At 41.8% G+C, this 19982-nt stretch overlaps 1 protein-coding gene across 1 annotated transcript in view; it reads left to right on the top strand.

Annotated features, from left to right (window-relative positions):
- Nucleotides 1-19982, top strand: part of DCHS1 (dachsous cadherin-related 1) — a gene marked incomplete at its 5' end in the record, with an annotated part of 56843 nt that overhangs the window by 26142 nt on the left and 10719 nt on the right. Inside the window, 5 exons of the mRNA XM_044668789.1 lie at nt 12348-12505; nt 12858-13719; nt 13803-14042; nt 14278-14403; nt 19283-19492. Of these exons, the coding sequence (XP_044524724.1) occupies nt 12348-12505; nt 12858-13719; nt 13803-14042; nt 14278-14403; nt 19283-19492 (1596 nt within the window). The remainder of the gene's footprint in view (nt 1-12347; nt 12506-12857; nt 13720-13802; nt 14043-14277; nt 14404-19282; nt 19493-19982) is intronic.

Raw genomic sequence — 19982 nt, forward strand, 5'->3', positions numbered from 1 at the left:
TGTATATATATATATATATATATAATATGGAATAAATACAAATAATTATTGGTACTTGGGGAAGATCAGAAAAAGCTTCTATAGCAGATGATGCTTGATATAAGTCTGGAAGGAAATGAGGAATTCTTGGACAAGGAGGTGAGAAGGGAGAGAATCTCAGGCATGGAAGACAATAGCTTTTGGGGAGGCTTTGGGTCAAATCAAGTCAATTCAACAAGCAGAGCAGAGCCCTGAGCTAAGTGCTGAAAATACAAATGCCTGCAGGAAGAAAGGCTGTCCTCCCCCTCAAGGAGCTTACATTTTTAATGGGAAAGACAATATATTAAAGGGAGCTGAAAAAAGGAGCTGAAAAAAGGAGGAGGGGTTAAGATACCAAGTCCAGAGGCAGCCTAGAGTGAAGCTCATCAATTATCAGGGCACCCAGAAGAGGAATGAAGACATGATTGGCCTGGACCTCCTCCTGAAAAATAGAGGCTCTGGGAGGAACCAGCCATGCAGACGGAGAGGCTACAGGGGCAAGGATTCTTCCAGGGAGAAGTAATTCAGGAGTGGAGTGAGCTTCCAGGGTGCATGGGAGTGAGAACTCTTTGAGGATGAGTCTGCAATGCAGCCTGAGAAAAGGACTGATGCCAGTCAACCTGTAAGGTTTTGAAATGGCCCTCATGCTTGACACTAGGCTCTCACGTAGCATCATCCATCAGGCATTTTTGGATGAGATGTACAGATGTGAATGAAGATATAGGAGTCAATTGAGACTGACTTCTTCAGATACAGATAGGTCACAGTGATGTAGAGCACAGATAGCGAGGCCCAGATGCCGGGGTCTTGTGCCCGCTGCTGGCAGAGCAGATCCAGGAGGTCCAGTCTCAGCTGAGCAGCTGTAGAATTTGTGGGCTGTGGGAATACCTGCTGGAGGAGGGGACACAGATCAGCTGAGTGTTCAAGTTCTAGTTTTTGTGACAGGATATCTGCTTATCAGTTATAGAGTCCACGATTATACGCGAACAACTTCCTACACGGTTATGACCAATCATCACCTGCTCCAGAATTGTAGTTTTCAAAAATAGGGGAGAAAAAAAGCATTAGGTTACAAGGAAGCCAAGCAAGCTGGGCTTGAGATGAGAGCACATGTTAGTCGGGGGTCCTGGCCTGCTGTTGCGAGGTTGAGGATGGAGGTGGGAAGAACAGTTTTCAAGGAGCTTCCTTTTTCCCCTGCCCCCACTCCCATGGTAGAACATCTGCCAGTTTTCCAAAAGCATCTGGCTTCTTCCACCCTTATTATATACCAAGAAAGGTCAGTGCATGATTGGAATCTTGTCCAGCACTCCAGGCTCCAAGAATTTTCTCTTAAGAATTATCTTGCCAATAACCAATATCTTGCACATATGTAATGAAAACTCAATTTTATTTTAATACATAGTCATTTCTTAAATTGCAAAAGGTTTTTTCTCTCCTTGAGGCTACTAATTTGAAATCCTACCTACTTTATATAATGTTTAAATGGAAAGTTGGGGAATACTTTGAGGGATGCCCTGATTGTCAGCAGTTTTAATTTGTGATCCAGATTCACATTACTATTTAGTCTGTTAATTTATTGGGTTTACATGATCCAGAGAACTTCAGTGATTTTCAGGCTTTCTATACCCTATCAGACCTAGGACTCCATTATATTGGTGCTTAATTTAGTGCCAACATTGGATGGGCTTTTAGTCCTACTCTAGCTCAGAACTCCAGAGCTCAAGCAATCCATCTATCTTAGCATCTCCAGTAGCAGAAAGTATTATGCCTGATTCTTTTCTGTTTCCACATTGATGATGGTAGATTGGTCAAAAAAAGTGATAATAGGACCATAGCTTCAGAGCTGGAAGAGATCTCTCAAAAGCTAAACAGTCTAATCTTTTCCTTTTACAGAGGAGAAAATTGAGACCTAGAAAGGTAAAATTATTTGTCACAGGTCACAAAAGTAGCCACTGGCAATAAACCTTCCATTACACTATCTTGCCATAGGGTACCAAGAAGCATGTGTTTCAGACTCTATATAATCATTAATTTAACTTGTGATAATCTAAATTTTGGAGCAGCTGGGAGGTACAGTGGAGAAAGTGCTGGACCTGGAGCCAGGGAGACTCATCTTTGTGAATTCAAATTTGGCCTCAAACACTAGCTGTGTGATACTAGATTAATCACTTAAACCTTTTTGCCTCAGTTTCCTCATCTGTAAAATGAACTGGAGAAGAAAATGGGAAATCACTCCAGTATCTTTGCCATGAAAACTCCACATGGGGTTACAAAGGGTCAGAAACAACAGAAAAACAACTGAATGTTCTAAATTTGAGTTTTCTGTCCAAAAATTAACAAAGAGGCATGAGTTGGGAAGGCATGGGCATGGTAAGCAACAATCAAAGCAAAAAAAAAGTGGGGATGACTTTATCTGAGTACATGGGAATGACTGGTTGCTAATTTAGGAATCATTTTGGACTTACTTGTCAGTGTACAAATTATTGACTGGTTGGAGTAGAGCTAAAATGAACGCCTACTAATGAAAAAGGGTAGGAATTAAGAGGAAGAAGCTATGTGCAATTGAAATGTTTCTGGTCATACTTATTTAAATAGGCTGTCAACTCTGAGAAATGGGAAGTGGCAAAGAGTTGCTTTCATTTTAATTTTTCTTAATAATAGTGATCTAACACATTTTCGGATGGTTGCTGATGGTTTGACATTCTTTCTCTGGAGGTGGCTAGCATTCCCCATCATAAGTCTTAGAATTGTTCCAGATCATTGCATTGCTGAGAGTAGCCAAGTTTTCACAGTTATCATTGTCACAATATTGGTGTTACTGTGTACAATGTTCTCCCAGTTCTGCTTATTTCATTGTGCATCGGTTCATGTAGATTTTTCCAGCTTTTTCTGAAATCATTTTGCTTATCATTTCTTATAGCACAATAGTATTCCATCATCAACATATACCAGAGTTTGTTTAGCCATTCCCCAATTGATGGACATTCCCTCAATTTCCAATAATAGAGAAAATGTTGAGAAAAAGATAATATAAGATTTCATTTGCAGTTTGTAATTTATCCATGCTTGCTCATCCTTTGAGATTTGCTCTTGTTCCACCAAAAATTCAAGGAGGGAGGGAATGGATCTCATTAGCCACTGCTTCAGTGCACAAAGCCAGCCAAGGGACAAATAACCAGCTGAAGGGCACCTGCTATAGTCATTAGCTGCTCTGAGGGATAGAGTATGAGGAAGCAAGTAATTGGGGATGGGAGTGGAGAAGGGAAAATTTCCCAGTGGCACTTCTTTAGCTGTTGGTGAAGGTATCCAAGTTTAGGTTAGATTATAAATGCTGTGAGTATCCAGTGCCAGAGAGAAAGTGAAAGGTTGAAGCTAGCACAATTTTAGGAGGGAAAATATTGAGGGAGTGTATTGTGTTGGAGACAAACCTCATGATTGGCTATAAGGGAGAGTGGGATAGAATTCATCTTCTTGCTCTCTAATTAGCTAATCATGCAACTCTTGGAGTCATACCACTAACTCCTCCCCTGCCAACCTCCCTTTCCCCTCTCCCCCCCATCATCCCTACTCCACTGCCCCAGCTCTAGAGGATTGGTCTAGGACTCTCACTTTGGAGACATGGTTGTATAATTGAAAATCTTAGAACCAATAATCTTTGATCAGGCATTAGACCGAGATATCTTAAGTTCATCATATTTTCAGTGGTGACCTTATATTAAAAAAAGCAGCATAAAGAGTATTAGAGGAAATATATGATGAGAAAAGAAGTATCTCAGCCATATAAGAGCAAAATACAATAGATGTATTATGGGTGCTGCACTGATACCCATGAGACATGAAAATAAGAATAATAAAAAAAGAAAGAAAGAAATTTCTTCCAGTGAATTATATATCAATGATGGAGGATCTGTGACTGAACATAGAAAAAAAATAACCCATAATGAAAATAAGCTGAGATCTGACCAGTGGAGGGAATATTCACACTGATGTGATCATAGATCCGCTAAAATATTATAATACACATGTCCATGATACTACCATTCATGCTAGTTATTTTTAATAGGAATTGTTTATTTTTATTTTTATATCATAGTCATTTCCAGATATACCTCCCACCATGAGTTTTCCCTTATTAAAAAAGAAAAAAGCCACAAACCAATTGACACGGTGACCCATAGGCCCCTTCCTGCCTTCTACTGAAAAGGAAGACTTGTTTCCTTATCTCTTTTCTAGATTCAAAATTGGTCTTTACAATTACTCAGTGCTAAGACTTCACTTTAGTGCTTTTAAAAATCCCCCTCGTTCTCCATCAGCTCATATAAATCTATTTCTCTGAATTCCAGTTCTATATTATTTTTATGGTGGAATATTATATTTCACAGATGAATTTTTTCAACCTTGCCCATAGCCCTTGATGGACACCTACTTTGTTACTAGATTTTTCCTACCACAAAAAAATGATGCTATTAATATTTTGATATGTCTTATATTAGGTATTTCTGTCTTTGATTTTCCTGGCCCAGATGCCCAATAATAGGATTCCTAGTTATAAACAGTTTAGAACTTTTCTGAAAGGATTCCAAAATTTTTTTTCCAGAATGGTTGAGCTAATTAACAATTATACCAATAGTGTATTCATATTCCTATATTCATTTGTTTTTTTAATAAGCATCTATTTATTATTTTTTAAACCCTTGCCTTCTCTCTTAGAATCAATAAGGGCTAGGCAATGGGAGTTAAGTGACTTGCCCAGGGTCACACAGCTGGGAAGTGTCTGAGGCCAGATTTGAACCTAGGACCTTCCATCTCTAGGCCTGGCTCTCAATCCACTGAGCCATGCAGCTGCCCCCATTCCTATATTCTTATAGTCTTTCTCTTTTCATAATTTTGTTTTCTCCCAATTAAATGTAAAAACAGTTTTAACATTCATTTTTTAAAATTTTGAGCTCCAAGTTCTTTTCCTCCCTCCTTCTCCCCCCTTCTTCCTGAGACAGTAAGAAATTTGATATAGGTTATATGCATGATTATGCAAAATATGTTTCCATATTGGTTCCATATCATGTTGTGGAAGAAGATACATATAAAAACCCCACAAAGAAAATAAAGTGAAAAGAGTAGTATGCTTTGATCTGTATTCAGACTCTTGTCAGGTGTTTTTTTTTTCTGGAAGTGGATAGCATTTCTCATCATGAGTTCTTTGAAACTGTCTTGGATCCTTGTATTGCTGAGAATATCCAAGTTGATTCACAGTTGATCATTGTACAATATTGCTGTTTCTGTGTACTGTGTTCTTCTGGTTCTGCTCACTTCACTTTGCATCAGTTCATTTAAGTATTTCCAGGTTTTTCTGAAATCATCTTGCTCATTGTTTCTTGTAGCACAATAGCATTTTATTATAATCATATAACATAACTTATTTAGCCAGTCACCAGTTGATGGACATCCTCTTAATTTTCAATTCTTTGCTACCACAAAAAAAAGCTTCTATAAATATTTTTGTACAAATAGGTCCTTCCCTCGCCTTGCTTTTTATAAATCCTTACTTTCCAATACTATGTATTAGTGCTAAGGCACAAGAGTGGGGATTTAGTGACTTGCCCAGGGTTACACAGCTGAGAAGTGTTGTAGGTCAGATTTAAATCCAGAACCTTCTATCTCTAGTAGACCTGATTTTTATCCACTGAGCCTCCCAGAAGTCCCACCCCCTTTTAAAAAAAATCTGTTTGGGATACAGACCTAGTGGTGGCATTGCTAGATCAAAGGATATGCACAGTTTTTAGCCCTTTGAGCATAGTTCCAAATTGCACAACCCTTCTAATACTGACTGATTTCCATCTCTTATAATTGTCAATTTGCTCATTGCAAAGGTTTTTTTTTTTTTAAACCCTTGTACTTCGGTGTATTGTCTCATAGGTGGAAGATTGGTAAGGGTGGGCAATGGGGGTCAAGTGACTTGCCCAGGGTCACACAGCTGGGAAGTGGCTGAGGCCGGGTTTGAACCTAGGACCTCCTGTCTCTAGGCCTGGCTCTCACTCCACTGAGCTACCCAGCTGCCCCAAAGGTTTATTTTTTTAATCTCCATTTCAAAAATATTTCAAAAGCTGCCTTTAGGAATGATCAATTGGACTCCTAAATACATCAGAATATTTTCTTGACAGTAGAAATCAGTAGAATGGAATTGTAGAAGTCAAATATTTGGAGTTGTTTTGTTTTTTTTTTGTAAAATATATTCTAAATAGAAGTTGAATCCTCAGTACTGGAGGAAGGAAAGTGTGTGGGAAGAGAGCTAACAATTATCTAGTTAATAGTATATGCAAATAGTGAAGTTGTGAGTTTGTGCTACCACTGGGTGTGAGCATGTGTTGTGAGTGGGCATGTCATTTGGGTGTGAATGCCTGTGCAATTTCAGAATACATTTCAGGCCTCTGAGTATGGATCCTTAGAGGGGTCAAGCTGCCACCTTGAGCAAACCTCCATTTAGGGAACATAAGAGTGATTAATAAGTAAGGGATGTAAAGGTGAGCATTACCAGGCTCTGAGATGAAGCTATGTTTGATACTAATGCCAATCCCTATGGCATTATTCCAGTATTTGGAACCTTTGAGTCTACAATTCTGATATCTGATTGGCACCATTTGGAACCCCCACATGGAGAAAGAGAACCACCCAGCATGATAAATGAATAGGCTCAGAGCCAGAGAAAGAGTGTGTCAAGTAATGACTATCATTCATCCTGACTTCTTTCCTCTCTTGTATCTTCCTTTTGCACTCAACATAATTAAAAAAGAAAATTTTATCGTCCTTAGCATTCATGACTAGCCTTGGATTGTTCTTGGCTTCAATGTTTTTGACACTATTTTTTCTGGCCTCTGACACTTTTATATCTTTTAATCATGCTATACATTTAAGAAGAATGTATATTTTAGATTGAAGGATGTCTTGTAGGTTCTCTTCAAAGAAGTGAATAATGCTATTGCTCAAGCTGGTTTCATCATATACCCAGAGGCAACCAGAAAGAACATTTCATGGCTAACTTGTCAGTGTTCTTTATAAGTGTAAACCAACAAATCACCATGAAGACAGTTGTAGGTTTTAGAGGATGAAGAAATAGAGAAATCTGTGAAAAAAGAGCTTGACAAGATTGTCTAAACTAAGTCAATGTGTGCTTTGATATTTGGTGACTTCAGTATGAGGAAGAACACAGGAGAAAATGGTGGGGAAAATGTGTTGAAAATGGTTCATTTAGGGATAAGAAATAGAAGAAGCCAACTTTTTGTATTCAAATCAATTAAATAAAGATTTCTCAAGTACCTACTAGAGTTGACACCATGCTTTATACACTAAGGCACTATGTGGAAGTAGCTTTTTGTACTTGTATATAATAATAATAATAATAATAATAATAATAATAATAATAATAATGATAATAATAATAATAATAGATAACATTTATATTTTATGTGAAGCACTGTGGTAAGCACTATCTCATTGTATCCTCCCCATAGGCCTGAGAGGTAGATACTGTTACCTACATAGGTACCATTTAATAGATGAGGAAACTGAGACAAAAAGAGGTTAAGAGACTACCCAGGACTCCATAGCTAGTATTTGAACTCAGGTTTTCCTGACTCCTAGCTTGGCTCTCTTCCCACTGTACCACTTAGCTGCCTCCATATTATAAAAACTTTCTTCAAAAAAAATATTGGAAGATGTTGGACATGGTAAGAATAAAATATCATAAAAAATAAAATGGGCTGTTTTAAGAGAGGAAATGACTGATTGCCAATTGAGCACTTATTTTGAAATGAGCTCTCTATTTTAAGTCAAGTCAAGACAATAAGCATGAAGCACTTACTATGTGCTAGGCATTGTGTTACATACTGGGTGTACTGAGAGAGGCAAAAAACAGTGTTGCCCTCAAGTAGCTTATATTCTAATGGAAGAGATAACATTCAGACAAGTGTGTTCTATCTATACAAAATAAAACCAGGTTAAGTTGGGGGTCATTCCAGAAAGAAGGTACTAGCACTGAAGGAGACCTCTTGCAGGTGGTGGATTTGAGATGAGCTTTGAAGAAAACCAGGAAACAGAGCTGAATAGGGAGAGAATTTCAGGCTCAGGGGACAGCCAGAGAAAAGACACAGATTCTGGAGAGGGAGTGTTGGGCATTCAGCCAGCATTTATTAAGCACCCACTATGTGTCAGGCACTGTGGTAGATGCTGAGTATACTGCGCCCCCCACCCCCCAAAAAGGCAAGGAAAAAGAAAACAATCACTGATCTCCAGGAACTCACAATATAATAAGGAAGACAACATACATTCAACAATGTGCAAACGATATATTCAATAAATTGAGTGCAGTCTCAGAGGAAACATGATATCATGAACTGGTCAAAGATGAAAATAAACACCAAATTATTTTAAAAAATGATTAATGATAAGGAGGTGAGGAATTGTAACAGTTCAAATTCAATCTGAAAAGACTAAAAAGAAAGGAATGGATAATATAAAAAATGTAGATGCCAATTGTCACCGTTTTGTAGAGAACAAATGGAAACGCAGTTGCCAGAGTAACAACACAGAAAGAGCCCAGAAATCATCTCACCAGCAAAGAGTTCGTTTCTTTGATATCACCAAGAATGATACTTAACTCTGATAGATCTCTGAGTCCTCAATTGTAAAATAAGGGGGCTAGACTAGATGAACTCTAAAGTTTTTTCCAGCTTTAAAATCTATAGTTCTATATAAATATTCCTCTGTAATGATGCAGAGTGTGATCCTTCCATATTTGCCTATCTTATGTGGCTTTTTTTAATTTTTTAATTTTTTAGAAAAATTTTCCATCCTATGTGGCTTTTATCCACACCCTTCCATAAATCCTCTACTTGGCATCTACCCAACATGTTGGAATCGTAGCTCTAGATCTTTGCATGACTGTTGACTGGTCTTCATCTAACTACATGACTAACCCACTTTTTTTCTAGTGATTTGTTTCTCTGATAACTCCTTTTATGCCACTCCTGTTGGACAATTCTAAATTTGTAATGTGTTATAAGCCTCTGATATTTACGTAGGATATGCTTCTCCATTGCCCTTTTGGGGATCCTCAGATTTAATTCTTTGAAACTATGGTATTCCATGATTTGCTGCCAAAAAAATAACACCAAATAATGAGTCTCTATTTCAAAGAAAAGTTTATTAGTATAACTTTGTTCAATGGCTAACTATAATACATAATACTGCAAAGATCCAAAAGGTGCAAAACCCAATTTCTATGTGAGATCCTAAGGGGAATTATCCTTTGGATGAGAGTACCAGCTTCCCATTCCCAGATTCAATGTTCTGGTGCCAGCCTTGTGGCCTCCTAGCCCTTACCTCTTGTAGCCCCTAGTAGTGAGAGTGGAACCCAGTAAAATCAAAGCCATAGTCTAGATAAAGCCAAACACATAGCTCACTCCCCAAAATCCCTGCTTCTACCCCTCCCTGCTGTACTTTGTAGAAACTGCATGTCCTTTGAAGAAACTACTGATGCAAGAATTCTGTGAGAAGAACATACAGTATTCTGTGAGAAGCTGGGTCACACACTGACATGTTGAATTATCACCTATAGAAAACTGTTCAGAGCCACCTAGGTAATTTAAACCCATTGTTTTCATCCTGTTAATCATTGACTTCCATTGTGAGTGACCTAATCCCTCTGCCTGATTCAACCCTCTATAAGTATCTACCTGAAATCAATAAACTTGCCACTTGCTTGCCATCAGCCCTCCTGAGTCCATTGCCATTCTTACCCCTTGTGACCCCCCAACCAGGTGGTTCCTGGTGGTCCTGACAGCCTCTTAAGATTTTCTCAACATAAAAGTACTCATTGGAAGCTTTTCTTTCTTGGCGTTTAAACCCAATCTTGGAAACCTGTCATAATGTATATGTTCTACTGTTGCCCAGTATATTGAGACATTCAATTCACAATGTTACACAGTACAGTGTTATTTAAGAAGAAGAGACTTAACAATTGCCTGCATCAGAAAAAAAAAAGCCTAATATGGGAGATGATGAACATTAGTTCATATTTCTTCTTTGGAGAACTTTGTTCACATCTTTTGATGACACTTATTAAAGATAACTTCATTATTAGTCATTGCTATCAGTTCTAGTGTATTTTGGGTGTCAGATATTTTATTAGAAATGCTTATTCAGTTTTTCTCAAGCAACATCTTTCTTGTGACTGCACTTATTTATTTGTGTAAAAATTTTGTTCTTGTAGGATGTAAATAGTCTGTTTTATCTCATAGTATTTTTTCATGTCACAACTGGTGAGTAAATCTGCTATTCAGAGTTGTGAGAGATGTGCCCTTATTTTTTCATTTTGTGTCTTTTTAATATTTAGTTCATTCACCCGATGGTAATTTCTGTGGTATATAGTATAAACTGCTCTGCTAAATCCATTTTCCTGTCAGACATCTATCCAAATTTTTTTCTAGCATTTCTTGTTGAATAGAAAGTACTTTTCCAGCTTAAGAAACACAGGAAGGAGAAAAGTAGCTCTTGGAAAGCAAATGTGAATCTTTTCCTTTTTGAACTCTTTAGGGTATGAGGCTTAATAATGGTATCATTAAGTCAAAGAGTATGCACAGCTTAGTGACTTTGGGGGCATAATTCCAAATTGTTATTCATCCTATTTTAATTAACAAACAAGGGGATGAAATATAATGTAAGTGTAGGCTTCAAATAACACTTGGTATGCGATCCATGTGATATTTGAGACACAGTGGTAAAAAAGTAGCCTGCTCCTGAGCCAACTAAGCTTACAGAAAGATATGGTGTCAGTATATTAATTTTCTTTTCCGTATAGCAAATATGCATGGTCAAGCAAAACTTGGACATTTGCATTGTACAAAAATATGTGTGTCTGCAGTTTGGTCCCATCATCTCTCTGTCATAAAGTCTTCATCATGAGTTCTCTGGATTATGTGGTTGGTCATTTCATTGCTCAGGGTTCTTAAGCCCTTCAAAATTGTTTTTCTTTATAGTGTTGTTGTTTCTGTATCAATGTTCTTCTGGTTCTATATCAGTTCATAGAAGTCTTCCTAGATTTGTCATTTCTTACAGGAAAGTAGTATTCCATTACATTAGCTGAGTACCAGGCAAGACAGCCCCTCTGCCCTGGTTTCTCTTCTGGTCTTACTTACTTCAAGAAGGCAGCACCAGTGTTGTTCCTAGGCATGCCAGAGGATGCTAAAAAACAAAACAAAACCTTTCTCTTCGATACAAGGGAAATACTTCCCTGATGTCTCTATCATGAAACAAGCAACAGAAATTTGTGAAGCACCCACTAAGTGGTAGGGGTACAAATGCAAAAGTGAGACAGTCTCTAGCAGTACCATAAAACATCCAGTTTTCTCAAGAGCTCTTTCTCCTTTTCTGTAGAAGAATAAACTGTAAGAGAATTATTGAATTATCTTACTTATTATTCAGTTCTCTTACAATTTATATTCTCTTACAATATATATTTGATATGTGTGTGTGTGTACATATATATAATACTGGTTTTTAAGGGCCATCCTAGTAGCACACATTTGACAGTTTAGGTTCCGTGTGGACAGTATTGCTTATACCAGGGAGAATGGCTTAGAGCAGGAGTCGGCAACGTATGGCTCTTTCTGCAGGAGCCATAAAGGCCATTTTTTTCCAGGCGCTGTTACAGGAGCGGCACTGTGAGCACTATACGGCTCTCATGAAATTACATTTTAAAAAATGTGGCGTTTATGGCTCTCCCGGCCAAAAAGGTTGCCGACCCCTGGCTTAGAGTGTATGGCCCAGTGGTGATAATTGACTGGCTTCTGACTGCCTGCCAGATGAATCTAGTTGTCCATTAATGTAGTAGGCTGGGTCCAGCGATTTCTTGTGCTTTAGTATGAGGAAGAGGTTAGCTTCCTTCAGGTCTCCTGATGTGTGGACAGGAAACCTCCGAGACTCTGAGAGAAAGTCCAAAGCACAGTGTCTAGTCCTTTAAAAGTTTTGCCAGTATGAATCAGACATTTACCATTTATGGTAGAGCCCCATGGGGATTTCCAGTACTTCATTATCTTTTTGACACCCAAGATCCGGAAATTGAGGAGAATTTAGAGTTCTATAAGAACTGGAACCCATGAGAACAGACCAATGTAAAAATGCTATCTTAGCCTTGTATTAACCAAAGTGTGGAGGCTGATTTAACACATAATGGCTGAGCACACGCAGCCTTTGTACTGGGACCTGAGCTCTGACTCGGGCCACTTGCCTGACTCTGGGGCTGAGGCCTAGGTCTCTCCTGCTCCCTTTTCTCCCAGGCCCTGGCTCAGAGCTCTTCTTGCTACACCCTCACTCTGGAGAGCTGAGCACAGCCGGACCCCTGAGCCGTTTGGAGAGACCCCACTATGTGCTGACAGTGAATGCTCAGGACCAGGGAAGCCCTCCCAGAAGCACCAGTCTCCAGCTGCTCCTGCAGGTACCTGAGCCACCAGAGTTCCCCAAACCTCAGACCTCAAAGCTTCCATTTCCCCAATTCCAAATCCCCTTTTGCCAACCTCAAACCTTCCGTCCCCCAATTTCAAATCCCAATTTCTTCATCATTTCTAGTTCCTCCTAACTTCCCCAATGTGTCATTCTTAACCTCATGCCTACCTCATCTCAGCTCCAGATCTTCCCAAACAACTGTCTCCAAACTCGATGTCCCAGTTTTGCATCTCTCTCTCTTTAAACCCCTTGGGGGCCCCTCTACCCTTAAATCACCTTCTCTCTTCCCAACCTTACATGCCTCCATCCCCAAACACCCAGCACAAAATCACCTCTCTTGGCAGGTGCTGCCCCGGACCAGATCCCCGGTGGCCCCCGATGCCTCAGCAGCCCCAGCAGTGCTGACACTAACAGCAGGAGAGGGGCTTCAGCCAGGCTCCCTGCTGGGATCCGTGGCACTGCCAGGGGCCCCCCAAGGGGTGCTTACCTACACATTGGTGGGCGGAGGTGACCCTGAGGGCACTTTTGCCCTGGATGCAGCCACGGGCCAGCTGTACCTGGCCAGACCCCTGGACTTCGAGGCCGGGCCAGCGTGGAGGGCCCTGACGGTGAGGGCCGAGGAGGCGGATGGGGGTGCTCCAGCTTACCCGGCCGGGCCTCGGCTGCTGCGTGTGGAGCTGCGTGTGGAGGACGAGAATGAGCACGCGCCCGCCTTTTCCCGTGACCCATTAACCCTGGCGCTCCCCGAGAACCCACCCCCCGGCGCGGCCATCTATACATTCCAAGCTACGGACGCCGACGGGCCCGGCCCAAACAGCGACGTGCGCTACCGCCTGCTGCGCCAGTCCCCCCCGGCCCCTGCCCTGCACCTGGACCCCCGCACGGGAGCCCTCAGCGCCCCCCGGGGCCTAGACCGCGAGACCACCCCAGCCCTGCTCTTGCTGGTGGAGGCCACGGACCAGGCCCGCAATAGCAGCCTGCGCCGCAGCACGCGGGTCTCGGCGAGGGTCTTCGTGACGGACGAGAATGACAACGCACCGGCCTTCGTCTCGCCCCCTGCGGCCCTGCTGCCCGAGGACCAGCCGGCGGGCTCCGTGGCCCTCTACGTGGTGGCCCGGGACCCGGACCTGGGGGAAGCCGCGCGCCTCTCCTACCAGCTCGCCGGTGGCAGCGGCGACGGGCACTTTCACTTGCACCCGAGCAGCGGTGAGTGGCGGGTGAGCCGGGAGGGAGAGGCAGGGCCGGGCCGGGGACGAGGCTGTCACCTGAGAACCTGCCCTCCCTCGCAGGTGCGCTGTCTGTGGCTCGGCCCCTAGACCGGGAGCAGCGGGCAGAACACACCCTGACCGTGGTGGCCTCCGACCACGGCTCCCCTCCTCGATCGGCCACTCAGCTGCTGACCGTCAGCGTGCTTGATGTCAACGACGAGGCTCCCACCTTCCCCCAGGCGGCCTACCACGTCCGTGTGTCTGAGAACCGTCCGCCGGGCACCGCTGTGCTCACTCTGCGCGCCACCGACCCCGACTTGGGTACGGCGCGTGCGGGCAGAGGCACACGCGGGGGGACGGAAGCAGGGAGAGAGGGAGGCGCTGGGCAGTGGAGGACGGGGAGGAAGCGTGGTCGATGGGCCGGGGAATGGGGGACGACAAGGCGGAGACGGAGGGAATGGGACCTCCCGTGAGGACAGGTTCGGAAGCTAGAGATGAGAAAAGTCCTCTGGCCCCCCTTCCCAAACACACACGCATTGATGTCCTCTCCACCAAGGTGTGAATGGACGAGTGACCTACGGTGGCGTCTCTGGTGACACCTTCTCCCTGGACCCCAGTACCGGAGTCCTCACGACTCGACGGGTCCTGGACCGAGAAGAGCAGCAGGAGATCAGCCTGACTGGTATGAAAACGGAGAGGGATGCTGGACACTTGCATGATGAGTGCGAGGTGTATTCGCGTGGCCCTGAGGCTATAGCAATCATGTCCCTTCGGGATAGGGAGTATCGCTTCCTTCACCCGAGGCCAGACTCACGGTGTCTGGTTTTCTCCTGGAAGGACTTCACAGGGTGTAGCCCCTGTCCCTGTTGGGCCGGGTCTCCGACCTGAAAGGGGCATTGAGGAGAGACTTCTTATAATGGCTAGAGGCCGGAGGCTATACAAGCCAAGAAACCGGGGTTCAAGCCTTGGGTATGCTGTTATCTCCCTCTCTGGGTCTCAGCTTGACCCTTTATCAAATGAGGTGACTGGACTAGCTCTAAGGCCCCTTCTGGCTCTAAAAGTTTTTGACTCATTTGGAACCAATTTGGGATGTCAAGTGGAAAGGCGGGTCCACGTTTCTTGGTCTGGTCAGAAATTTAGCACAGTTTTGGAGAAAGTACGTGGGAAGAAAGGACTCTTTTTTTTTTTTAATATTTTATTTTTTAGAAAAATTTTCCATGGTTACATGATTCATGTTTTTACTTTCCCCTTCACCCATAGCCAACGCCCATTTCCACTGGTTTTAACACGTGACATCAGTCAAGACTTATTTCCATATTATTGATAGCTGCATTGGTGTGGTAGTTTCAAATCTACATCCCCAATCATGTCTGCATCAACCCATGTGTTCAAGCAGTTGTTTTTCTTCTGTGGTTCCATTCCTGTAGTGAAGAAAGGACTCTTGAGGATTCTAGATCACTGTCCCTCATAACTTCCCACACTGAGTTATGGGGCCAGTCTGAAAAAACAGTGAAATTTCCCTGAAATATCATCCCTACTCCACTTTCCAAACACCCATTAATTAATTACTACCTTCTAAACTAGCATACTGGGACACACATATGCTTCTGGTTTACACTTTACTCCTGCCCCCACCTCCACAAGGCATGCTCTGCTGGCACAAACCAAAGCTCTGATTATGGGCCCTTTACTAGGTCATGCTCAAATTCATAGAATTTTAGAGTTGGAAGAGACCTTAGCAGCCATCTAGTTTAATCCATACCCCCAAAAGGAATATACAATATAAAATAACTAAGAAGTCATCCTCTTGACAATGCAAAAACTTTCATCAAGGACCTATGTTCCTTTTTGATGCCTTGATCAATATTTGTAATGTCAAACAAGATTATCTTTGCTGTTACATCTTTGAAGGAATTTCATAAGATTTTCACTTATCTATGAGATCCTTTTTTGGTAGAGTTCCCTTAAGGCAATATTTTTTAAATGAAATCAAGTGCTTTTTAAAAATAGTCTACTAAAAAATATAGTGGAATCCCTTTTTTCTTTATATATTTTAGTTGGATGTGACTGTTAAGATATGATCTGCTATGAAAAAATTATTTGCAGAAGCCTGCCTATTTTCTTCTCACATTTTTATCAAGGAAAATTTTATCAAAAAAAATTTAAAGAGATGTTAAATTAGGAATATGAGGCAATAGTTTTTAATCCTCTTTTGGACACTTTTTAAAACAACAAGAAGGTCTAAGATTTTTTTCCAAGACTTTGGTACCCACTTTCAGATACCTTGAGAATGTTTCTCCCCATGCCTTTAAAGTTTTATTGCCTCTAGCACAAACCTCTAGATTTTGTGTAGCCTAAAGTGTGACACCCAAAATTTTTATCCAGGCTCTCTCTCTCCCTGGCCAGGGACTGACTTGCTTTTCCCCCTGCATCATTTTTTGACAGGTCACATAGTGGTATCTCCAAAAGAGTAGCCACATGGTTACAATCCAAACTCTCTCTCAAGGTCCTTGAGGAATCCATGATGAAGAAAGTGATAAACTCCTACTAATTACTGCTATAGTTCCTGGGCTCCTACCAGCATATTTTCCATTTTTAAAAAATCATTTTAGTTACAATGACACTATTGACTCTTAAACATGAAACATAAAACAATAAGGCAAAAGCAAGAATAATCAAAATATTTATAGAAAGTAAAAGCAGTAATAATCAAAATAAAGCCATCCACCCATAAGCCAGGGTCACATTCTTCCAGCAATGTACACAGTGTCTTGGGGAATAGAATGGAAATACATACACATATAGAAACTCAGCAGGGAGACACATGAGTGAGGAAAAGTGAAGTTGCCTCTCTGTTACTCTTGAGCCATTAAAGTAGGTTTGGTTTTTTTAAAGCTCTAAAGGCTTTTTTTCTTTTCTTTTCTTTTCTTTTCTTTTCTTTTCTTTTCTTTTCTTTTCTTTTCTTTTCTTTTTTTTAAAGACAAAGCCATCCTTTACAGGGTACTAAAAAGTGTTATGCTTTTTCAGTAATCAGCAGTTTCCTTAAGCCAGAGAACTAATAAGCTCTCTTGGATCTGCTTGGGCCTCTGAACAATTTCTTCCTCTCCCTTTAGCTACAGAAAGCAATAGGTCTTTGCGGCCTTTTCTCTGTCAGCTCCCCAAGTACGAGGATATTTTCCTTTGCTCCAGCACCTTTCAGCAAAGCTACATCTCTACTCACAGTAAAGCAGATACAAAGCATCTATTTCACCCAATGTTTCTTCCTCTCAAACCAGAAAGGTTTTTCTCTCAGACAGTAGCAATAATAAAATATTCCATAAAATTCTGTTTTTGTTGCGCTTGAACACACAATAAAACCAACTCAATCAACTCCTTTATTTGTCTCACTGGTAGGGCACTTTTCTTTTATCTGCAACATACTTTGATCTTCTAGTTGCATTGTTAGGGAGAATACCCAGATAGATATAATTCACTTCCTCTAGCATTATATCTTCTTATCAGTTACTGGACAGGAATATCATATTTAGAATGCCATTAGCTAAGTTCATGTTAAGAAGGTTCAAAAACTGTGATTCTTAAAATCCTCTGCCTTCTTTTCTGCTACTATTTCAATTTCATTACAGAATTTCTAATTTTCTTTATTTCATGACCAAAAGGTTAATCACCAAGTGGTCCTTCTGTTGGGGATGAGTTTTTCAATCTTTTTTTAGGCTGATCTTTGGAAAGCCAATATAGTCTAGTGCTGGGACTATCTTGCATGGTAGAACTTGTCAGAGTTTGCATCGTGCTGTCGTAGTCTTCCAAAGCCCAGGGCTACCTCCACACAATAGTGAGACTTTGTAGAGGTCCACACCCATAGTCACCCACAAATTGCCAGAGATATGCTTCCAATCCATAAACCAATGAAGAACTGGGGATTCACACATAGATACCCACAGACATACATGCTGACTCAGAACTTTCAAGCTCCCAAGGTGTGTCACTTACTAATCACCCTTTACCTTAGCACCCCAAGAAAATGACAAAATAACTCTCCATCCATACTTCATTCTCTGAACTTTTTTCCCACAGCTCGTCTCTAATGATATTTCTTTCCATTGATTATTAACTAGATGTGTTCAAATTCTATTATAGCTTCAAGGAGGTAATTACTAGTTACAGGTAGCTGCACATCCCTTCTGTGTTTCAGTGCTATTGTTTGCCTTTCAAGTTGGGCATTATCAGAGTTCATTAGAATCACAGAATCTTAGAGCTAAAAGGGACTTCAGCAGACATCAAGTTCAGCCTATACCTAAATAGAAAATCCCCCTCTTGTCTCCTTGACAAGTTGACAGTGAGCCCGTTTAAAGGCTGGCAGTAATGAGAAAGGAACTTCCTGCTTACCAAAGCATCCCCATTACTCCTTTTGACAGTTAAGTCTGTTTCATTTCTTAAATGAAACAAATTTTGTTAGATAGCTTGTCTCGTGGTCTCATTTGATCCACAGAAGCATCTTGTAAGGAAGACGAGAACAAATATGATAATTCCCATTTTGAATATGCAGAATGAAGACCAGAGAGAGCAATGATTTTGCCTAAAGTCACACAACTCATTGACAGAGTCAGTAACAGAATTTAACTCTCCTGACTCCTAGAAAGCTTATTCCTTCCCTTAAAGATATACTATTCATCTAAACCCACAGTGAGTATTTATTAAGCATCTAATATTTGCCAGGCATTAGGCTAAGTCCTGGGAATAGGATCTTATTTTATTCTCACAACCACACTGGCACATTATTATCCCCATTTTTTAGATGAGGAAACTGAAGCAGACAAGGGTTAAAATGTGGCTTGAGCTGGGTCACATATCTAGCAAGTGTCTGGGTTCACACTCAAACTCATAACTGACACCAGGTCAAATGTACCACCTAGCTATTTAGGTATATGCTTGAGACTGTGTGTTTTTCGGTATGTGTGTACAGATTATGGGCTTAGTGTGGAACTGTGTCACAACTCAACAGCAGTGTGATTTATAATTGGTGCTGAGCATGTTACAGACACACATACGTGTGTGTGTGGGGGAGGGTGAATGGCTGGACACACTTGCATGTTTGTGTGTGTGTCCATATCAGTGACTTAGGAGTGGAGCGTTTTTCCAGCCTGGAGAGGATGGAATGTTACTAAGCATGGTAGAATCACATATCCAGGTGCATGCCTGGGCACATTTGTGCACCTGAGGGAGGTATATTCTTACCTGTATGGAAGTAGAGTTACTGAATATACTCTTGTGATGGGGATTCACCAACTCTTCTCTTCCAGATTCTATCTATACATGTATGTGTGTACAGGTGCATGCTTAAGCAGGGTATGTCGTAGTACCAATTCTAGTTCCCAGATTAAGGTCTGTACTGAGTACAGCCTACACCTGTACGGGATGAACAGGATAGGGGCTCCCTGGCACTGCTTGGCTGCATCTGCCTGTATGTTGTGTAGCGGGGTACCTGCTTTGTGCGCATGTCTACACCTGGGGAACCCCGCTCTAGTTTGAATAGGATCTGTGCTGAGTACAGTATATATCTGCAGTGTATGCCCAAGATGGGGGCTCGCCACCCCTGCTGAGCCATGTCTCAGTGCATGTGACCGTGGAGGATGAAAACGACCACGCGCCAGCCTTTGGGAGCTCCCCCCTCTCCCTGGAGGTTCCTGAGGGCCAGGATCCCCAGACACTGACCGTGCTTCGGGCTTCAGACCCCGACGCTGGCCCCAATGGGCAGATTAACTATCAAATACTGAGTAAGTCACATCAAAACTTGGGACTTTCAGCCTTCCCTACAACAGGGGATCCCTACAACTTGCCCATGTAACTGTTTTCCTCCTCCTCCTCCTCACTACCTGCCATATCCCCATTCCACAGGCCTCTGTTGCTCCTCTCCATTCCCATAGAAAACCTTCTCCCTCCATAAGACTCCTTTCCCCCTCCCCATCCCTACAGGTCCCCTCACTCCAGAGTAACTACATGCCACTCTTCTTATCTCTGCCACCCCTGGCTTCCCCCTCTTCTTCTCTTCTCCTCTCTCTGCCTCTCTTTTCCATGTCCTTTTTTCTCTCTCTCTTTGTATTTGTTGTCTCTATACGGCCATCAATCTTCATTTCTCTCCTTTCTTCTCTCTGTCTCTGTCTCTCTTTCTGTCTCTGTCTCTGTCTCTGTCTCTCTCTGGCTCTTGCTCTCTCTCTCTCTTCTCTCTCTCTCTCTCTCTCTCTCTCTCTCTCTCTCTCTCTCTCT

Source organism: Gracilinanus agilis, chromosome 3, assembly GCF_016433145.1.
Source record: "Gracilinanus agilis isolate LMUSP501 chromosome 3, AgileGrace, whole genome shotgun sequence".
In the NCBI taxonomy this organism is placed as follows: Eukaryota; Metazoa; Chordata; class Mammalia; order Didelphimorphia; family Didelphidae; genus Gracilinanus; species Gracilinanus agilis.